Raw genomic sequence first — 23,819 nt, 5'->3', positions numbered from 1 at the left:
TGTATGTATGTAAGACGGAGATATCACATGTGGGTGTGGCGTTCTATTAAGCGTATAATTTTTTATGGGAAATGTTCAAATATGTTTAAGCAGAAGGAAAAAACTATCGTTGCCTAAAGACGGAAAAATTCTAACACATCTGTAAAACAAGTCGGTGTAATTGTATATACAAAAATAGCGTTGGACATGTTCATAAAAAAAAAGTGTAGACGCGATAATGGGCCTGTTTTTAACGATAGCCTACGAAAACTATGACGCAATGGCGCTACGATGGAAATCATCGTAAAATAAAACGCTATTACTACTCGTATGATGTGAATATCTGATTTCGGATATTTCAAAATGAGTTTTTCTCAGTATGATATTTACAGTACGTTTACGATGTTTCTAAATCGAAAAAATCCAACGATACATTTTTCACCACGACCATTAACAGACACATATTCTGGCATCGAAAAAAATATAAAATGACAAGCGGAACACAGCTGACGATAAACGTAATGGACTATCATAATGTTAAAAAAAACTATTTACAAATATTTCGTAAACAACATTTATAAGTAATGTTCGATACATGGAACGTGTTTTTATTAAAAAGAAAAAAATTTAATTCTTGTTCAGTAAAATAATACAAAATTATTGAATATTCTATCATCATGCTTCAATAAAAATAAAGAAAATAAAACTTTTGAATTTTATAAGACATTATTTTTAAACAATAATGGGAATTGCTCGATTAATTGTTAAAAAAAAAACTTTGCTAAGGTATTGTTTTTATCAGAATTCATGGTACAGTGCATTTTAGCCACATGAACCCTTTACACTTTATTGCGCGATGAATCCCGAAACGGCACGTGAACGCGCAGTAATCGTCTATTAAGACAAATCAACCATTGCTCAATCTTTGTTAGTTATATTTTTAATTGACTCAAATAATAAGGAAATAAAATTAAAATTAATGAATGTATTAATTTTATATTGTGTTTAAGTAATTACAGTAATTTTACTCGAACGGCCAATGAGTAATAACTAATAAGTAACAACACTGCACTAATAACTATCTTAGAACTATGACGTTTTTGAAGTAAATATAAAACGTGTATATAATTATTAAAATTATTTATAGGATATAATATTATTTTGATTTTTGATCGTTTGAATAAATCATGGTATTCTTTTTTTATATACATCTACGTTTTATTTTATTTAAATTTTGTCCTTAAAATTAAATCTTCTGTAGTGCATATACGATGTACACATTTTCGTAAAACATTTAATTTACTATAGACATCAGGTGATTTATATGGTTTTTTTTTTATACATTAATCCCCTATAGATGACTATGCTAAAATACTAAAATCTATTGTTGTTGGTGTTTGTTGTAGGAACAAGTCATGGTTGTGATAATGCCGTTTATAAAAAAATATTGTCAAACTTTGACCCCAAATTACTGTTAGTAGATTTCCATTACATCGCAATAAGATATAATCTTACCTTTTAAATAATATTATATAATAAATTACAACCATTTACTAAAATCATTCATTAAATAGACGTCTATTATTTCACGAAGAGTTTTCGTACCGTGAATATTATATTATATCGTTTTTATCAGGATTTCTCAACTGTGTTTAATATTTATTACAAAATGTGTATACGCACTGCCTACAACTAACCTACTCAAGGTTTATTATCGCCCATATTTAATTATTATAGTTTTTAGAACTTGTTAAATAAAATTAAACGCCTCTATTTCAATGATGCTTATAGACACATGAATAACCCCGTATATGAAGTTAGAACTCGCAATGATAAATTAAGTATATTATTATAATTTAAAATGATGTAGTTTAATAACCACAATAATAACATGATGTGTTTAGTTTCCACGTTGTTGTAAGGTACGTAACTATTACATCGGTTTATGCCATAATAATACAAAATAATACAGTACAGACTGCGAGAATATGTCCAAACTTATGAAAAAAAAAAAAAAAAAACGATTTCAGTTTGTCAGAAATGAAAAGTATTTAAGCATTCCGAGAAAAGTTATTCGCATAGTGAACACGATACTACTCCGGTTATTATACATACGTCATACATAGCTAGCCAAAATGATTAAACATAATAATTTATATGCAAAAAATATTTCATGTATTGTACGCAATATATACACATTTCACGAAAATAGTTCAATTTATGAAATAGACAATTTAGCGCAATTTGGTTTTTTGCATTACTGAATATAACTGTATAGAACCACTTAATACGCACTACCGATATTATAACAGTACTATTACAATTTACTTGTGGTTTGATTTATATGTATATCATTATTATTTTCGGCCAAATAAACACATCATTATTATAACTGTTTATGGAAATCATCGGTTTCACTACAAACGAAAAATTATACTTATTACAACTACGAATCAGGTCGTATACCTAATGCGTATTTCAATAGTTAAATAAATACTATTACCTATACACAATAAATTTAAATAAATGTGCATATAATTCCAATTCAATTTTATTTTAAAGTACACCATTTTATAGATCGAGAAATGTTCATACATTTTTTCCATTATTTTTTTGAGTCGTTGATTATAATTAATCTTTGTAAACTATACTATATATGGCACATTATACTATATAGTATGTTATACTGTAATGTGACTACTCTTTGTAATAAATTGCTAAAAAGAGTGTCATCAGAATCTTACTATACATATCTTATTGTATATATAGTCACATAAATGATTATATTATAATATAGACATCTGTAAATATATTTTGTTATGCCTTTATGTAAACAAGCTATTCCATCAACTCGACTCAGACCATACCCATCGACCATCGGCCGGACCTCAACAACAGCATTCTCTTTGCGTCCGGTTGTGGTCATGCGTAATGAGTTACGTAATATATGAATTCAGAGTATTATTTTGTAATCTTAAACAATAAAAATATTCTTTCAAGTATTTTCAATGCATCAATTGTGTTCTTAATTAATATTAAATTATAAATTTATCAATATCAAATCTATTTTTTCTTTCTTTGTTCATCTAATACATGGTAAACCTGTAGTTGAATTCGGTTAAGTTAATTTTATCATATACTTAGATCCTCATTTCTATATACACGTAAGAAGGTAGTAAGCTAAAGTGTGCACGTAATATATATATATAAACAATAAATAATATAAAAGTGTATAAATAATGAATTATATTTGATTAAAAACGGTAAATACATATATATATATTACTCACACACTCTATTTTAACATTACTATATATATAATACTATATGAATTTTTTGAATATGAGTTAATATAAACATTTTTTATTTTAATTATTAGGTACTTAAATTGTTTGGTTTTTTATCTAATTCATTAGTTTAATGATTATTCTATAGAATATAATGAATATAACGGGGAATATTGTTATATTCGTTTCACGATTTCATTAAAATAGTTAATAATAAATAATAATACATAAATCACGAAAGCAGACTTCTTCAAAAGTTTCGATTGTTATTGCAAAAATTAATTTCATAACACAACTTGTCATATTATTTCCATACAATAAGCAAACTTGTGTATGTCTGAGTGAATTCCTAAACAGAATACCTACTCAAACTTATATTATATTTTCTTGACTTGCTCCAAGTTTAAGGAAAGTAGCAACTGCGTTTTAGATTAAATTTCTTGTACATGGTTTATTTTACTGTATGTCATCGTGTCAAAAGCTGAATCATAATTAATTCAATAGGCGTTTCCTCATAATTCATATGATAAAAGACGAATTTGATTATACATGTAAACCAAAAGCATCATAACCACGGGAGCTACCGGGACAGCTGCCCTCACTGAGATAATTAAGGCATAATTGATATTAGATAATATAATGAATAGTATATTCCAGTGGCATATTCAGGGGGACTAAAAAGGGCTATACAGTCCGTGGGAGGAGATATGCCATTGACTTGTTTTTATTAAGCATAGGTATTCAAAACTGTATTTCCTGCTAGCATACATTAAACCTTAATTATATGTGTGCATAAAAGTTTGCGACAAGGTCCAAACCCTTTCACAATGTACAATTTCTGGTTACATTTAAGTAGATTTTAAATTGTCTTAAAGTATAAAATGTTAGTTCATATTCAATTCATATATCTTATTTATGATTTCATTTTCACAATAGTAATTTAAACTTCATTGTACTGCTATACAAATAAACATATATAATTTAATTTAAAATATTATTTATTTTGAAAATTTATTTCTAATAATAATTATATATTTGATGTAATTTATTATATATATAATTTTATCATTTACTTATATCGATTTTTTTTTAAATTATAATCGCTGTAATTGAAGTTATTGGAAGTATTGCACTTACATATTTAACTGTATTTCTAAAAATGCACCTACGCACTTAAAATGTCAAAATAACTAGTTATATTTAGATATAGTCGTTTAAGTTTGTGTTTATTACTATAGTAGCTACTTAAATTAATTGTGTCTGTAAAATGTTAACCAGAGAGATATGAAAATATACAATATTGTGTATATAGCTATAAATTAAATGTACGGTATCATACTATATGTTGCTGTCGCATTAGACACAAAAAGAAAGACAGTATTATGATTTAAAATTATTGTTATTAACAACTAACAAGTCATACAGCCTTGAGACGAAGTATTATGGTAATATTAAATAACGACTGGTCACGAATCTAAACTGGAAAAATAATCGTGACATAAGCCTAAAAAAAAGTGTGTATGTACAGACAGAAATAAAGAATACAGATACATAGGGTATATTACTACGTGAGTTTTGCTCCACTACTCACCCCAGCCCAGACCAGTATCATAACTATAATAATTATTATTATACGTTTTTATTTTAAAACTCAACAGTTATTAATAAACGATCCTAGGTTTTTACAATTTGAATAGGAAATTTTGGCAAATTTTTAAGATTATAAAAAATGAGAGTTAATTATTTTAAGTTCTTATAAAATCCATCAAGATATTTTAAATCTAAAAACTATATAAATTATTAATTTTATAAAAGTAACCAAACCTAAACATAAAATATTATACTAATGATAATTAACTATTAATAATTTCGTCACAACATGAAAAATGAATATATACACTTAAGACTTTATATTTTAGATAGCTATAGTGAAACACTATAATACTATATGTATTGGTTATATACATAGTGATGTTTTTTAATTACATATTTCTTTAAACATATTTTAGGGTAAGAACTGAGATTAATAAGAAAACAATCTATCCATGTATTAGAAATAAAATCTAGGAAACATATAACTACATAAGTGGTATAAAGAAGTATTTTTTTCGACTTTTTCAATAGTTAGTCTATATAAGCCAAAGAAAAATCAACGGCAATTGCGATCAAAATTTGATTGTGAAATGTCAACCATTGTTCAACTACGTTTTAACCGTGTAAAACTACTCAAAATCGTTTCTTGATTGTGACTAATTATTATTACTGTATTAAAAGTTAACTTCACAGCAACAAACACTATATTATCCTTTACCCAGGCGAACGAAGAGAAACAAGTATACCAAAACCCATTTTTATGTCCAGCTAAAATTGCATTAACATTTAATTAATTAAACCATCTACAAAATTAAATAAAAAAACATAGTTATCGTTACAATACTTTATAAGATAAAATATTATCTCATCCAACAGAATATTTACATTTAATATTTAAACACGCGTAATTTATTATTATACGTATAGGTATTGTATAATATAATATCAGGAAGTCAATATCACATACTCGTAATTTATACTAGCTTGTTTCTAAATCTATTAAAATACGAATTACATATTCTACGCAGTTTTTCGATCGTCCAGAGATTGGTTACAATACAGGTTTGATATTAGGAACATATATATTCGATTTATTGCAAATCGTTAAGAAAAAAAAACAAATATTTTTTCAATATTCTGTACTTATCTATACCTACTATCAGGATATTACATTATAAATATTAAAACATTTAAAACCAACCTATCAAAGAAAACGCAATGTACGTGGTGGGGTTTTTGCAGTATTTAGGTATAATGTGAAATTGTATATTATACGTATTTCCGGTGCTTTTTTGTGTAGATTACGTTGAATAAAACGTGATTTAAAATGAAAACCGACAGAACACTGTAGACGGAGCAAACGAACAATATATAATAATATATATATATTATAATTAATGTACTCGAAAGAGTGCAAAAGTTGAACACACGACCGGATTTTGAAAACGTCACGTTTCTTTTGTTAAAAAAAAAAAACCACTCAGCCTAGATTTTTTAACGCTTGATGGTTACTCGAAAGAATGACGCATAATACTCGAGACTCTGCCTCAATTAAGCCCGCAGTAAGGTTTCAATGTCAATGCGGCGGTCGCTGCAGCAGATAATAATTTTTAATAATATGTTCACATAATTATTATTATTATTATTATTATGCACAAATTACACGGCAAGGATTGGGTTTTTGAAAAATAAAAATGTAAAAATAATGTATTCGATACAACCACGCGGGCGATGCGTGTTCATTGTGTAAAGCGCGCTGCAGCAAAAATAATTGCAAAAGAAAAAATGCACACGGACTCGGCAGAACAACGCTGCACCAGTAATATTATACCGCCACCGCGCTCAGCAGGATGTCCGAGATCGAATCACGACGACGCATAATACGATAGTATGGTACAATATTCTTACTATGATTTATAATACATTATTACTGTCCGAAAAACGCGATAACGACCACTGCCCACGAAGACACGCCAAATGCGACGAGAACACACGCGCGGTTTATTTTTTACCAACGCACAGGTTATATTATTATTATACATTTATACCGTTACGATCTCGTACATTGTAATAATGTATATTATATTATTTTACTATAGTTATATGTCGTACGTTAAAGTTCATAATACATGTACCGTGTACACGGCCGGTTATTATGAGAGAATATAAATTTCGCACAACTGGTGAGACTTGTTTTCTACGACTGTTATAGACGTAGTACTACGCGTTATACGTAGTAACCATTACTACATTTATATATATTTTATATACTGCACAGTCTGAAAACAATTGTTATTATTATTATCATTTTTATTATTATTATTGTTGTTATTATTATTATTATTACGATTATTATTATTGTGATTCCGTCCTGGAAAACGGTGACCGGACACACTTTACACGAGAACATTATTTTACGAAAATGTATGATGTAAAAGTGCGTAAAAAGTAAAAGCGTTCTCTAACTCGCTAAAAAAATGCCGTACGACGACGATATTAAAAATTATTAGTCATACTATTAAACCAACAACAATTATTATTATGCGTAACCTAACGGTATGGCTTTTTATTTTTTTTAAGTATAGAAACAACGACTAACATCTTTCGCATTCTATAATAACCGGCAATTTGAAATTTGAAAATTATTAATAATTGTTATTTTGTTTGCAACTAAAAATCAATGTAATAGGTACAGTTAACGCTCTTTCAGGCCTTCAGCCATCGAATTGATAAGTTATAGTAATAATAAACCACACTATATACTAAATTAACTTAATGATACACAAATTAACTTCATAAATAGATAAATGACAAGCGTTTATTATTTATGATGACATCCTAATCAATTTATTAACAACTCAACTCAGTTATATCAAGAACATATACAACTTGACAAGTCGTAAAAATTATTAATTTTGGCCAATGGACGCAGCAATGCAGTAAGGTGTCAAATACATACCCGGGACCGCAATATACTTAATAATGTGTAATAGCACTAATAGCTAGAAGATTAGTGCTAGACAAATAGCGCTTCCGTTAGACCGCAGATACGGGCCTTTACCGCTGTACAGTCCGGCGCACGCGCACAATGATCACCGGAACACAACATAATATTATGTGTGTACCGTGTTTATTTGACTGAATATTATAATATTATTATTATAAAATATTGAATGGCGTTGAACAATGTCGAAACCAGATTTAGGACCGGTTGTGGGAGTTGATCGGATCACAATGAGAAAAAGATCAGATACAACAGTATTTAATTAATATTTAATATTTATCCTTCGACGTCTGTTCTGCGTAGTATATCTCATCGGTTAAGAGTTTAAGACACTGTTCACGAGTTGATTTAAATAAGTACGTAGTTGCTATTGGTTGTTGCCGAGACAATCATTACCAGGGCTTGGAACCAAACAAAAAATATCGTTTCCGGAACCGAAACCTTAATTCTGATATTTTAAAAACAGGAACCGATACCGGTACTGAAATAATCATAAAGGTTGCAAATCCTGATTATAACACAAAATAGTTTATAACTCACGATGGTCAACCGTTTCAATTTGGCATAATACAATGTGCTGTTTTCTCTCATTTTCTGTGACGATTGTCGTTCTTATTGTCGTTTTTTTTTACTTCATTTCACTCGCACGTACTTTTTTTTTTGTCATTATATATAGGTACCTAGTTGCATGTATACACACGCGCGTAATTAGCCGACCCGACAATTGGCGACGGCGGGCGGTGACAAGGACGTCGGATTACATAGCTACGCAGTTTTTCAGGATGACGTTTTATTATTTTTCACTCACAACAATACCGAGAAGAGGTATTTTCAAGCCTATACATAAAAATATTTTGCCGACAACAAAGTTGGATTCCGGCTGGCACATCGATGTATATACCTATATATGTGTATATACATATATAATATTATGTTCCACGCGGACACGTGTCGGGGCTGCGTGCCTGAGCACCATAATGTATATATAATAACAATAACACACATGTATTTTATAACGTATAATATTATATATGTGTGTGTGTGTGTGTGTACCGCCGCCGTTGCGCTGGTTTACACTCGACGACACACGAGACAAAATCCTGGTTTTATGACCTCCGGAATCGGCGATCGGCGTGGGCTGCCGTGGCGGTGCACGATGCGAGGTGAAGGGGGGGGGGACGACACACATAAAGGTCCGAACGCCGTTTTTCATTGTCCCCGCAAAAACCCACTCTCAAAATCTATACCGTTTCCGAGTGCTATAAATTTCATCAAGTGACGCCGCGTCGCTCGTAACACATCAGCACGCTGCGAGGAAATCGTCCGACAGAGCTTTCGGTACATGCGATATTATTATTGTATTATTAGTACAACGCGCGAATATTATAATATTATCTATTGTAAAATGTAAACGACCAGACAACATCAACGATATCGCATCTTTCTCTTTACTATTAATAATACTCTTATATTATTATATTAGGTATAGGCGCGTACTTTCTATATAACACAGGTGTATACTTAACGAACGCATTGTCTTATTCAATATTGTTGTTGTACAATAAATTATTAATTATCAATGGACAATGATCGACTCGGCCGAGTGTGTTTAACGCGAACAACCGTTCGACTGAATTTATTATATAAAGCACCCCGCACTAACAATAGCGATCCAAACGGAGCAAGCTATATTTATTGAAATCGATTTCGGAGCCATTCAGTCGGTGCTTTAAACGAGACGAGTATCCGATTTTCGTTAAACACCCACACTAGACAGGAGACGGCAATACGTTGAAATAAAAACAGCAATATGGTAAAATAATTCGGGTAATAAATAAGCTTTTTGTAATTGTACATAATATATCGTTCCTATGTTTAAGCCGCCGGCGTTGGAACAATCTAGCAGGAATAATAGTGTTCAGCATTCATAAATCTTTGCGTTTACGGTGTACTAATGACTATACGATTATAAAACAATTTATCATACCACTACGATGCACCTCGGTCCGACTGTAATTACTACACAAAAGACTATAGTATGGACTATAGTCCGACTCCATATATCGGTATTAACAACATTTGAACCTAATCGACATTTTTTTGTATAAAAGCCGCGTAGGATAATATATGCGTTTTTTATCATATTTTTTTTCTCCAAGAAACTTTCAACAACCGTCTGAAGCTCGAGCTAGCTGTATGGAAACGTCGTATAAATAACAAAACGCTTTTCTAGAAATTTATGGACCGTGAATATGTTTATAAGTCTTAAAAATAGCAGATTCATCACGCGATAAAGACGAAATTTATTTTCATCGGTTCGGCAACAACCAGCCAGTATACTTAATACCAGCCAAAAACATTATTACAACACGACCGTAAAATATAGTTATGGTATGTATATGGTGTAAGCAGTATGCATGATTTACTCGGAACCATTTTCACTGGTTTTCAACCGCACCGAAAAATGTATCATAGTAAATGTGAATAATTGTAGCAATATCATTACGTTGTATATCTGTGTGTGTCGTGCGGTAGACAGTTCACATTCATCAGTTGTACAGTTTATGATATTATCATAGAGCCAAATAGGTGACACATATCTCGTCCAGAACAATTACACCAATCGCCGCGGCCACAATTATTGCATAGTTAAAATTAACTTATTTCTAACAATATGTGCCGAGTGACGACCATAGTAAGCACACGGCTGTATACACGCACAGTGCACCCTAATAATTGCATGCAGCAGAGAAGATGATAGGTAAGTAACCGATCGAATGCATTCCGCGCTAAAAACCAGTTTGTCTCAGTCGCTGAGCGTATATTATAAAATATAAGGTAACGTATACGTTTGAATCGCGTGCGGTTATTATTTTGTTTCAAAATTTGCCATTGGGTACAATATTGAAACGATAATAATACTAATCAAATAGATGTTAAAATGTTTCCGGTGTTAATGTCGAGTTCTAGAGTAGGTTCACATTATGTAATACACGTCCACCACACAGCATCATGCACGTTCTTCTCGTACGTCCGCACTAACCGCAGTTAAAACCTTAAAACATGATGGCGTCGTGTTCGTCGTTAATAGGGAAATTAAATCGTGTGATAAATATTTTTTTTATATTATGTGATATATAAGTATATCGCACATATAATATAGTATTTACATATGCATCGCATATATATATTATATTATACCAAACACGTGTGCACGGGGCGGCAGACGAAAGAATAAGCAAAATACGAAATAATAATATAATATAATTTTAGTTTCCGCAGTGGAGTTCGTCTTCTTGCTCACACACTGTATTATATAAGGTCGGCGGTCGAAATCGTCCGCTGTAAAGATCGAAACGAAACACATCAGTCACGGGCTATTGTGCTCTACTCTTTGTTGTCGTCGAGATTTAGCTGCGCAAAATTTCGTTCCGGTGTGCCTGGCATACCGGTCAGTGTCAGTCGGTTAAACTGCAGTCAGTGCGCGCGCGACCCGACTGTTTGTGTTTGTGTACGATATAATAATAATATTATGCTTAATGATATTATATTATACATGCGACACGCATGCGCGTGTTGTATTACATTGTGTTAGAAATTTTCTTTTTTAGTCCAAATAGAATAATACATCGAAAACGTCATAAAAATACAGACACACACACACATACATAAAAAACCGTGTAAATTTCCAATCTATACGCTGGAATCGAGGTTTTGCAGTGTCGACCGACCGACTTTTTCTTTCAAACACTGAACGTCTGGGAAATACGCCGAACAGTAAATTGGATGTTTATCGACATCGAACGAAATCCTATATGTATTTTTTTTTTTTTTTTAACGAGATCGTTTGTACGCGGTGATGCGGTAGAGAATAGCTGTCTTTGATACAGCACCTGCACCGCTGTATATTGTAGACACAACTAGCGCATTCAGGCTAAACGGAAAACGTTATTTTTTTCTTCGTTTGCTTATAAACGCCACTCAACACCGCCGTTATACTACTTGCCAGAGCTTCAAAATATTTTAACGTAATTGTAACTGTTAAAAGTTCCACGCTATTTTGGCACTCGTCTTTCGGTCGATTTCGTTGATACTGTTGACGTATGCCGATGGTTTTTTTTTTTAATTCTGATGAACGGTGAGTAAAATTTATCGGTATTTATTTTCTTATAATTATTTTAAGAATGTATAATATAGTAGTTTTTCGAAGTTGCTTTTGACTCCTCTAATCTTTGTGGATGAAAAATATTAACATATTATTAACGTTTTAAAATTATATAGTTTTTTTTAATTAAAATTCAAAAACAAAATTAAATAGGAAATTATTATCACAGTCAGTTTTCATGAATATAATTATAATCATAGCATATTATTCTTAAACATAACAAGATATACCGAAATGTCCTAAATAATACTTGAACATATCTGTAGATCGATCTCCCTACAAAGTGTCGTTTTTAAATGTATTAATTATTTTTAAAATAACAAAAACAACATTAAGTAAATTTTTTGAAAAATGTCTTCTCAATCGAATAAGACATTTTCTTACTGAGTACAGAATCTGATTTAATTCACAATTCAGATTCATAAATTCGAGCAATCATTCTACAATTCATCAAATCCATTGATTAATCAATGTGATAGCCTCTGAGCTCGAAAACAAACAATACTGCACAAGACTGTTTATTGATATCAATCAAGCGTTTAGTAAAGTATGGCACAATCAATAATGCACACAATGGTGGGGGTGAGGTAAGGGGGTCACAAACCCACTCTCCCCGAAATGTCTTCCTTTATGAAAATATATTTCTATGACATATACCCTCTCCAGTAACAATAGTACCTATGTAATTTCACAAAAATTAATATTAGCACAACCCCTTTCGAAAAATAATCCTATGTACACTATTGGGACAATAAAGGTCGATTTTTTAGTGCTAATATAAAATTTAATTATTTACCCTAGTCATATAGTATTACGGTAGCTATGGTAGGTATCAAATTATGGAGCTTAACAAACCCAAAATCATTCAATTCATTCAGTATGTATAACTAACTAGTTACTCAAACTCAATACCTAATGACTTGAAAATTAACTAAAACCTATTCCTTCATTCGTTTCCATACAAAACTCAACTCAAATATATATCCCCTTGTAAGAACATGGTTAGAGCTTATACCTAATAAACCTTCTCGCAGGTTTAAACGTAATTAGAATCGTGATTTATCATCGTAAATTTATGTGGATAGTGTTTGGAGGGTGTTACTAAAGGGTGACTCACTCAATCATGCTAATTCGTGTTATATTTTGTATTCTAATTATTTATAGTGCACAAAATAACGATACACATTGTTTTATATTTAAATTAAAACAAAAATGTAATGATTTATAATTATTACTAATTAAACTTTATGAGCGAACAGATAAGTACTATATTCCAATACATTCAATAATCTCTATATCTTGCTTGTGTCTCTCTAACCAATATATTTAATACAATCCATGATTTAAAAATAAATACAGATTGATTTTATTTCGTACCAACTGAATTTTATTTCATAGAGAAGGCCATATACAATTATAGAAAGTTGTATAGTATTATCATATCTACTGCGAATATCATATAATTACTTACGCACAACTTGATAAAATAACGTCCATAATAGATATAGCTTTGTTATTTTTATTATTACGAGTATAAACTCCTACTAAATTATTAAGCATTGTATGAATTTTATCAATTTGTATAATGTTTCTTATATTTCAGATTCTTAGCGGAACGATGAATGTAATGATTTAACAATGAAATGTTTTTTTTATTTATTTTTATGCCCGAAGGCATTTTTTTTAGTAGAAAGAATGCTCTGATCATCAACTTTAGTAGAGATTTCTGGTAGAAAATTGGATTTTATTTGTAATTTTGGAAAGTAGAAATTGAAAATTCTTAGTAATTTTTAAAATATTCAAGAAAAAAAATATGAACATTTTTAAAATTTATAATTTTTTTTTTTAATAACCTCACACAATGATTTTCTTATTATTTTTTTTTTACTTTACAGCTATTGTTTATCAAAAAAACGGTTACCTACTTGCCCCTAATTTTATTTTTATACATAATATATAAATATTAATTTACTTTCAAATATTAAAAATCCTATGAAATCGGAGATAATGTTTTTATACTTAATACTTTTATATTTAAAAACAAATGGGGAATTGTATTTATAATGTTTATAGTATAACATGTTTATAATTTCAATTATATATACTCACTATACTTTAAATGTATAGCTACATAGTATATCGATTGTATATAAGGTTGCGTGTTATTTTATGTTAATGTTACGTATGAAAGTTTATTGAGTATGATTTTTTTTCAATGCTACCATAATATTATACGTTCGTTATCATTTTACTTATACCTCTTAATATAATGATAATAGTTTTTGCTTGTTTCGCCTAATCGAATTTCAACAGTTTTCAAAATATGCAACTTGAAAACGGCTTTCTTTGTTGCTACAACACGTAAGGTGTACTGATTGCTATGTATAGGTATTATATACGTGATTTACTCTGTAATAACTAATAATATATACTTATATAAAATAGTTGAGTATACTGTAACGGTACATTTAACGTCTTGCAAAAATAATTTGTAGACTTATATTAAAATTTAATTATTGTAGTCTATACACAATAGTACGTATACTATTTTTCGTACTTCAGTAGAATAACTAGATAGGTGCATATATATATATAATATACATTTGATTTGATATCAAATATAGGTTGTAATTCAACTGTTAGTAAAAATCAACAATATAACAATATATATATATATATATATATATATATATCAAGAATATCGCAATATACATATTTTATTAACATCAAATTAAAAATAGACCACATATCGTTTGTAGGTATACTAGTGATGTTTGACACACATACCATGAATACTTAATGCTAAAAATGCCTCCACAATATACGCTCGATCAAGTCGAAATGTATTCAATTTAAAGGTAAAACATTTTACTAATACAATATACATTATTGAGCGAATAGTATAATGAGATACGATACGATAAAATGTGAAGGTACCTTAACCTTAAAGGTATTTTGACATACGTATATTAGTATTATTTTGACTAGGTATCGGGTTACTGATCTAGATTATAAATCTAATTAAGAACTGTATTATATAAGACAGGTTTATATAGGGTAAGACAAAAGCTTTTTATTAAGCCAAAGTGTAATATAATACACAGTTTACCTTTTAATTTTTTTTCCATTATGATGCTTACTGCTTACATACCGATTCACAATTTTTTCACTGAAATAAAATTAAGTTACCTTGACACGTAAGTAAAACACATTGTTATGGTCATAATTTTCATAATAATATCATATGTACCATGTACCATTGTACTTATGTCGTCAACCAGTCAATTCTTTACGATAATTATCATTACATTTAGACATCATAAATAATAATATACATAGATGAATTTTAGTATGGAAATGCTATATTAAAGCAACCATAAAGCAGAAAAAATAGTATATTTTAAAAATTCAAAAATTATTTTTGCTTTTATTTTACAATAATTACAATACAGACTCGTGATCTTATAGACTCATATTTCAATTAACAATAATACCTAATAATAATTATCGTGTACCACTTAGGCAAGTGCTAATCATTTCAACTTTACCTACGAATAATATTATTAATTTTACAGTTATAAAATATAGTAATACTAAAAATAGTATATTATAATTTTAAAACGATTTAGTACTTACATTTTTTAGTTATCCAGCCCAATGATACTAATAATTAATACAAATTAACACAGTGTTATTGAATTATTTATATTACATAGCTATTTTTTTATGTAAAATAACTCTATAGATAAATACTTATTACTTAAATAATAAATGTTTAAATCTGATAATCTCCTTTCACAAATAACAATAAAATATTATTCCATTCAATTACAAAACTAAAAACGCAATCTATTATGTTTTAATTTTTTTTGCTTCAATTTTAACGTTTTTAGTATAATAATCAATAAAAGTCACCTACCGACTACTTTGTAAATATCTGATTAAAATCTAGTAGTTCCTAACCCCTTCGATTCTACGCCTACTTTGAAGATTTTCAAATCTAGCGCCTCTCCTATAATTTGAAAAAATTGATCACGTTTTTTTGTATACTTAACGAATAAACTACACAATACTCGTAATTAGTACTTTTTATCTTTTTATTGATTATATAATAATTATAAAATATAAATAATATAATTGAATAATCAATGTGAATAAATGTAAATAATTAAAGTAATAAATTACTATAAAATATAATTAATAGTTAGTAATAGAATATAATATATTTTAATGAAATTAAAAATTAATGTAAAGGCAGTTTTCTTTGGATATTTTTTTTTTTTTTTTAGTATTAAGTACCCTGGCGAAGATTATGAGTGTTTAGTCGTTTAACGGTTAAACATCTTTATCGATAACCGATAATCCACGGTCATTATTAATATTTCATTTTTTCCTTGCATTATAAAATAAAAATAATTAAATAAATACAAATTTTACTTCGTTATGACATCTTGCATTCTTGCGCCTTTCTGGCAATTTGTACACTCCCCCAAGGTTGGGAAACACTGGACTAAATAATTAAATTAGAAAATGTTAATAATTATTAATTGGTCATGTTTTATTTTTTAAAATAAATTTGATTCGAAGTTTAATTATTAATTGTTATTTAATTTAATAGTTAACCATTTTACTAAGCACCAGTAAACATCAATATTTATTATTAGTAATAAATATAAGTAAAAAGTTTTAAGGGCATTTAAATTCGGGCCCTAATTGTATTATATTTTAATGTAGCTACAAATAACAATTATTGTATACCGATATGTAAAACCTAAAATATAGGTAACATATTATGGTAGTATTTTAGATAAGTACTCGTATTATGATATCCCCATAAGAGAAAGTAGATGTGATTATATAGGATTATTATTGTTTTGTTTCTCCGAAGCTAGAATTAAACATATTTACATTGTAAAAATATAAATAATATATAGAAGTATTACCAATAGCGAAAATTGTTAAAGTATAATATTAAATAAACCGAAAGCTAGCAAATAGACTCTTGCATAGACAATAGACATATAATAGAAAAGCATGACATATATTACTGAAAATGACGAAAACGAATCATAAAATATTATATCTAATATTACACTTATAAGAACATTGCATGTTAATTGCATATAAATGTAACATTTTGATAAGTTTAATACTAACGTTTTATCGTTAAAAAGATTTCAAATTTTACAAATAACTTAACTTCATTTAAAATACAAATTACTTAGTAACCTGAGTAACCTACCCAATATTAGCTATTGTCTATTACCAATGACAACCATATAATTTAAATGTATTGTGTCTATAATATATAACAAATAAATATGCATAATACTGTGTAATGACGTGTTCTATGTAAAATTAGAAGAAAAAACAAAAATTGAGTTTAACCATATGTATATATGTTTGGTTACAATAAATAAATAAATAAAATTATTAACCGAGATTTTCATAAGTATTAATAGAAAAAATATTATATACTACACGTCACATACATATTAGATAATTACATACTATAGGGAAATTCATGGGAAATTCTAATATAAAACGAACGAAAAATAAATGTAAATATTTTAATCCCCATGGAAAATAAATAACGTATATCAAGAACGGTCGTCCCAATTTTTTTCATTCGCAATTTGTATACTTTTTTATCCGAACCAAGTTTGTTCTTGTTGCCATTGTTTTATGGTTAATTACAGCATGACATCCACAAATATATATGTGTCATATACAAACGCTATAAGGTGTGGGTTAAGCGTACATTTGATAGAATAACTGTAATTTTACATTTTGACCAATTAGGAACTAATGTTTATTAGGAAGTATTTTACAATGCTAATTATCTACGAATAGAACCCAAGGGGAAAATAATTGAAATGGTAATCATGTAAATTTATGATACCTACCATGCTATATAGTGACGTTTTACGTATTAGGTATTGCGCATGCAACAATAATTTCACTGTGCACTTTGTGTGTACATCAAAATTCAAATAATAATACAAATACATTATATTATATCGTTTTATTATTTCCTTCGAAAATATTGTTATAATTTTTTTTTTTTTTTTATATGTAACTTTCTTATAGGTCAAATAGCTGATATATTATTGTATTAACTAATATTATTTATTTACTTCAACACAATTAAAAAAAAAATAATAATTAGAGCTCAGAAGTAATAGGATATGAAAAAGATAAAATATAGGTACACGACAGAATTGTAAAATGTGCATAAAAAATATCAAATATTCGAAATTTCAGAAAATAAAACATCTAGGTAATGTTGTTTATAATATGTACAAAAAAAAAATGTAAAATAAAGAGAAAAATAATTTACCGGTATCATTTAAAATATAACGGAAAATTATTTGATGTATTTATTATTTTGACATTTTATTAATTAGAAAAAAAATATGTAAATCATAAACAAAAACATAACTAACGAATAACAAGAAATAGATTTACGATAAGGTAAGTCGATAATTTATCGACTATTAAATAGTATTTCGATATATCTGCATGATAATCATACATATACATCTAATCGTTGTCATCAAAGTAATATTCGACTGCAACGATTATACGATTATATTTACGGTAAAAAAATAAAATTGAATGCGTTCATTATTATTTAAAATACATAGGTCAAGAAAGAAAATAATCATTTTTTTAGACAACATTAAATATGCATAATATATGTGTAAAAATCAATAAAATATTTACTTTTCCCTAAAATTGACGAAATATGCAAAATAGTAAATTTTCAATTTTTAAAATCATAAATGTATAAATTGGATTTTCAGCATCTGCTATAAATTGAGAGAATATAGAATAATATGTAACTCCTACAACTTCCGAATCCCAAGTATAAAATTCAGAATACTATTACTTTTAAAAATAAAATTATGATTTTACACACATTTCTAAAATTGCTAATTTGTTAAACGTAATCAATTACTTTTGCAATTTCATAAAAGCAAGTAGAATGTTTAAAGCATCTATATATTATATTGGAGAGTCACATAGATAATTTGTCTTTTCTCGTACTGTTTCAAATAAAATAAATATTATGACACGTGTTATAGTCTATAGACATAATAAAATCAGTAATCTACCGATTACTAGGTAACAATATTAATAAAAATATTGAAATTTAATTTAAATACATATTTCATTATAGAAATATAAATATAAATATATACACAGGCTTAATGATTCTATTTTCAATCTCATTTCAAACGTGAAAAAACAATATACATTAGCTCTATTATTTATAAATATAGATTTAATACATCACTGAAATAAAAAAAAAAATCAATTATTTTAATTTTTAGTAAATAATAAATAACACCATGAATAATTATGGGTTTTGTAAAATATCATGAATCATAATATTAATTAAAATATTAAACGCCTATTAACCGCTAGTGAACGCGTTTTATCATTTAGAGCAATCAAACTATATTTAAACTATTTATAAATAGCTTCGATTTAAGACTTGTTGGCATTTAACATATTTAGATAATTAATTACAATAATACATATTCCATTGAGAAAAAGTGCAATTTAATGACACATAACTATAAAGTTAGTAATTTTTCTAATAATACCAATTAGTTTACACAATTTCTGTACGATTTTTTTGAACCATCGTATAGTAAACAAAATAACTAAAAACTACAAATTATATATCATTATTCATTTGCACGTTTTTGTAACTCCATTTATTTATAATATCTTTCACACACTTTGTATTTTGTAATCGAATTTTGATCCGTCACGTTTTCAATATGTATAGGGAATAGGGATATTTCTAGACGTATAGACTGAATACCTATACGCCAATAATATCGTTATAAATTTTACAATTCTGTGTTAGTGGAACATTATTTTCGTATACGTTATACATTTCAATAATTTTTACCGTAATTATAATATACTTTTTTTGGGATGGAGAATTTAAATTTTCTAAATAAAAATTATTAAAAAAAACATAATAATCATAAATATAAACGATTACGCTTTTAATGACCTAGAAAATATAAAATGTTTAAAATCAAGAAAAAATACATTCATTATAATTAGACTATATAGAAAATCGAAGTCTTTAGACTTCTGAGTAATACAAAAAAAGAACAATCACGTACTGATGTATACTATATCTATAAATTATTTAAAAGAAATTAATATCGTACAAATCGCGAACTATAGTTCAATAGTTGGCGTTTACTATAGGGGCATTAACCTCGGCAACTTTTTTCAGCTATTGGCTAACTGTCAAAAATCCAAATCAAATAAAGACGACACCGAAGCATTACCGTCAATGCCAGTTCAAAAGGGACGCGCTTTTGTTCTTTGCGAAAATGGTACGGGTTTTTTATTTACCGAATCGAAATATTAAATACACGAGTGACATAGGCACAGCCGATTGACAATCGGAACATTTGGTACGCAGTAGACCGTTATATTTTCGTATTAAATATCTATTTCAGTTTTTCATACGGATCCAGACAGTTAATCATTACTTATTGCCTATTGGTCACTACTATTCGTGAACGGTAGTGCAGGTGATACACGTTTAATATAGAAAAATTGCACGAATTTCCAAGCGTATTACTCATAAGTTATGATTTATAACAAACAACCATAAAATCAGAAAAAACAGTGATTTTTAGAGTCTCATCGATTAGGGTTAAAAAAAAAAATTAATAAAAACCTTTAATTAGATAGGTATATAATAATAGTACGTCAAATAAAAGTTTAAATAACAAATAGAGTGCATTGGCAATGACTAAGTGGCTTTTCGGTCGATCTATTCAAGTACCTATCTCATTAATCTGAAATAATCTCGTACTCGTATGTACCCTCAGGTACAGAATATACATTGAAAATTAAAATAAAAAATAAAAGCGCATCCAAACTAAGATCTAACTATGTAACACACTACACATTTATCGTAACGTGCACGATATTTTAAGCCCCGCCACAGTCACAGTTTACGACGTTTAGAACGGTAAAAGACAATTTATTACGCCACGCACCACCTGTACAGATGTACATATATTATACGCATAGCACTCTGGGTGTATATCTCCTGTACGCGGAGGTGGCGTACATTCATAGGTATCGTAGGAGTATAGTGAGAAACATAATAATAAATACTAAACAGGATTCCCACACGGATATAATAAGATTAGGCCAAAGACGGGTACATTTGTTTTCATTATTTTATTTAATCATCTGTAATTTGTATAACAGAAAAGACCATATCCTCTGTGAGCCGGTCGAATGTGTTTCAAGTTAAACGCATTCTCGTCGGACGACGGACGTCGAGAAAACGCGCGAAGTGGAATGAACAAGTAGGACTAGGTATACTATATACTACAACTATAACGACACCGGTCCGCGCGCTACTTTCACGGCGGCAACGGTTACAAAAAAAAAAAAAATCTAATCGGAGGTGTACGTTTGTATTCATCGTTTGGACTGCTATATGAAAATAACGATATTATTATTATTGTCCGTAAACACGACACTGTACCGTCGCGCGGACCGCCGACCGGTATAGAATTACTGGAGGGTGGAATAAAAACAGATTCCACCAAACTGGATGGCACCTGCAGTACCTAATAATATATACACAATTCGTAACAGGTAGAGGGTAGAATGTGGAATGTCATCGAAACTCGGCGGTGTAATTCGCGGAAACCATTATTCGTCGTGCAGACGAACCCGACAACCCCCCCCCCCCCCGCTTATCACGAATCGTTATTATCAGCGACCATTTTTTTTTATATTTTACCACCCCCGCGCCACGATTTCGGCATCGTCATCCATTCGCGGAGTTAACAAATATTTCATCAGGGGGTATGTAAGGCGGAGGGTGGCAACCGGCACTTGTCCGCCGTAGTGCGGTATAACCGACCGTATATACCTATATAATAATGATATGGAATACCTATCGCACTACATACACACTGCACCAGCATAACAACGCGGCCGTGTCCGATTCGATATAATTATTCACAAAAATTGTATTATTATTGTCTATATATTTTTATGTCGGGTAAACAGGTGGGCAAGACTGGTGATTCGCGACGGGCAATGATACTATTATAATTTAAACGGTAGGCCGTACAATGTTATAATGCTATTACGCACTAGACACCTGTGCGGCATAAAAAATATCTCATTAGCTACCTGTCCATATCTTCAGATGGCCTACGCTGCGATGTCGGCACAGCGTGTCAGTCCATCCGCGCCGGGACGCGATGGGACCGATTTTTGAAAACCCGACGACGGGTGGTGACGGTCCGCTGCTCGTTGCGGGCGAGTCGGCCGCCGGAAACTGCGATGTGGGCCTGGACCGACCCGACGCCGAAAATATTGCGAAGAGAACAACCGCTCAAGCACACTCGAACAAGACTGAACACACTGCACTGACCGCGACACGCGAATGGGACGACCGACGACAGACGTCCGGCTATGTAGAACGGCGACTGTCGGACGGGCGGCGGCGGCGTCGTCTACTACTACTACTACTACGGCGGCGCGGTGGCGGTGGGGCGGTGGTGGCGGCGGCGGCGGCAACGACGACGACGACGACGACGACTACGACGACGTACTCTGTAGAATACCACCACGCGCGCCCCACCCCGAGCCGACGAAAAACGTATCCTGTCCACGCGCGGCCACTGACCACCCGCCAAACGGGCCGACGCGACCGCTCTGTACGAATGATGTACGACCGTTCGTGTATTATACGTGGGCCGCGGGCCGATTACAACAATATAATATTATTGTTATTTCATCGCATCGCACGATTTTACGCGGCCGCGGCGGGTGGGTCTTTTCCGCGTGTAAATATCGCGGTTCTCCTATCGATTCACCGGCGGACGCGTATCGGCGAGGCCATCTGGTAGTCTGTGCGCCGAACTAAAACGCGCCGGGACGCGACTCGGACGAGACCCGCGGCGCGGCGGCTGCGGACGACGCGCGCTCTCTCGATGTTCTCTTATCAGCTGTCCGTTCGCTCGCTCTCATTATAATATGCGGCAATGCGCGCGTGCGTTATGCGTGCCGCCGCTACCACATACCGGGTAACCGGGTCCGGGCAGCGACGTCCCGGGAAATGAACGTATCCCAAATATCGTGCAATGCCGTCGTGCCCGGTTTAGTCGGTCTGCACGAATACGTACAACATCGTGTAACGTGACATTTTTTTTTTTTTTTTTTTGGCGAAGCCATAATATTCCAGTGTGCTGTATAGTACAAAAGGTTCTCGGAAAATTAAACGTTTACAACGCGTAAGGACTCTTTTTCTTTTATTTTTTGTTCGGTACTGACGTGGATATATTGTACGATATTTTGTTAATTAATTTGTCACAGATATTAATATAACGATATAATATAGACCGGCTTAACGATTATTATTAACGTTTTACTACTCGTATAGACATTATAGACGGCTTGTTATGACGTATAATATAATATCATAAATCAGTGTCAACCTAGCCGATGCCGCCTAATAGCTAATTTGATTTTTCAAAAACTAAGACTTGTACGCAAACTCTTACTACTGTAATAATAATACCTATATGGGGGGGTGCCACTTGGACGAAAATCAATCGCAATTTCTTCACTAGGGGTTTTTAATATTTTTGACATGCACGTGAGACGCGGAGACTTGTGACTTGACCGCATAAACGCTTCATGTCACACATCGCGGTTTTTTTCTACCGACTACCGAACAATTTTCGGGCTTCCGTCTCGTATTATACGTCTAAGT

General features: G+C 30.6%; 1 protein-coding gene across 1 annotated transcript in view; it reads right to left on the bottom strand.

Annotated features, from left to right (window-relative positions):
- The window catches only part of LOC132920395 (hexosaminidase D), a 30,292-nt gene extending 7,727 nt beyond the window's left edge, over positions 1-22,565 (bottom strand). Inside the window, exon 1 of the mRNA XM_060982757.1 lies at positions 22,232-22,565. Coding sequence (XP_060838740.1) covers positions 22,232-22,239 — 8 coding nt within the window. The 5' untranslated portion in view covers positions 22,240-22,565. The remainder of the gene's footprint in view (positions 1-22,231) is intronic.
- Between the last annotated feature and the right edge of the window lie 1,254 nt (positions 22,566-23,819).

Source organism: Rhopalosiphum padi, chromosome 2 (genome assembly GCF_020882245.1).
Source record: "Rhopalosiphum padi isolate XX-2018 chromosome 2, ASM2088224v1, whole genome shotgun sequence".
Lineage (NCBI taxonomy): Eukaryota > Metazoa > Arthropoda > Insecta > Hemiptera > Aphididae > Rhopalosiphum > Rhopalosiphum padi.
This window is presented reverse-complemented; position numbering and strand designations above follow the sequence as displayed.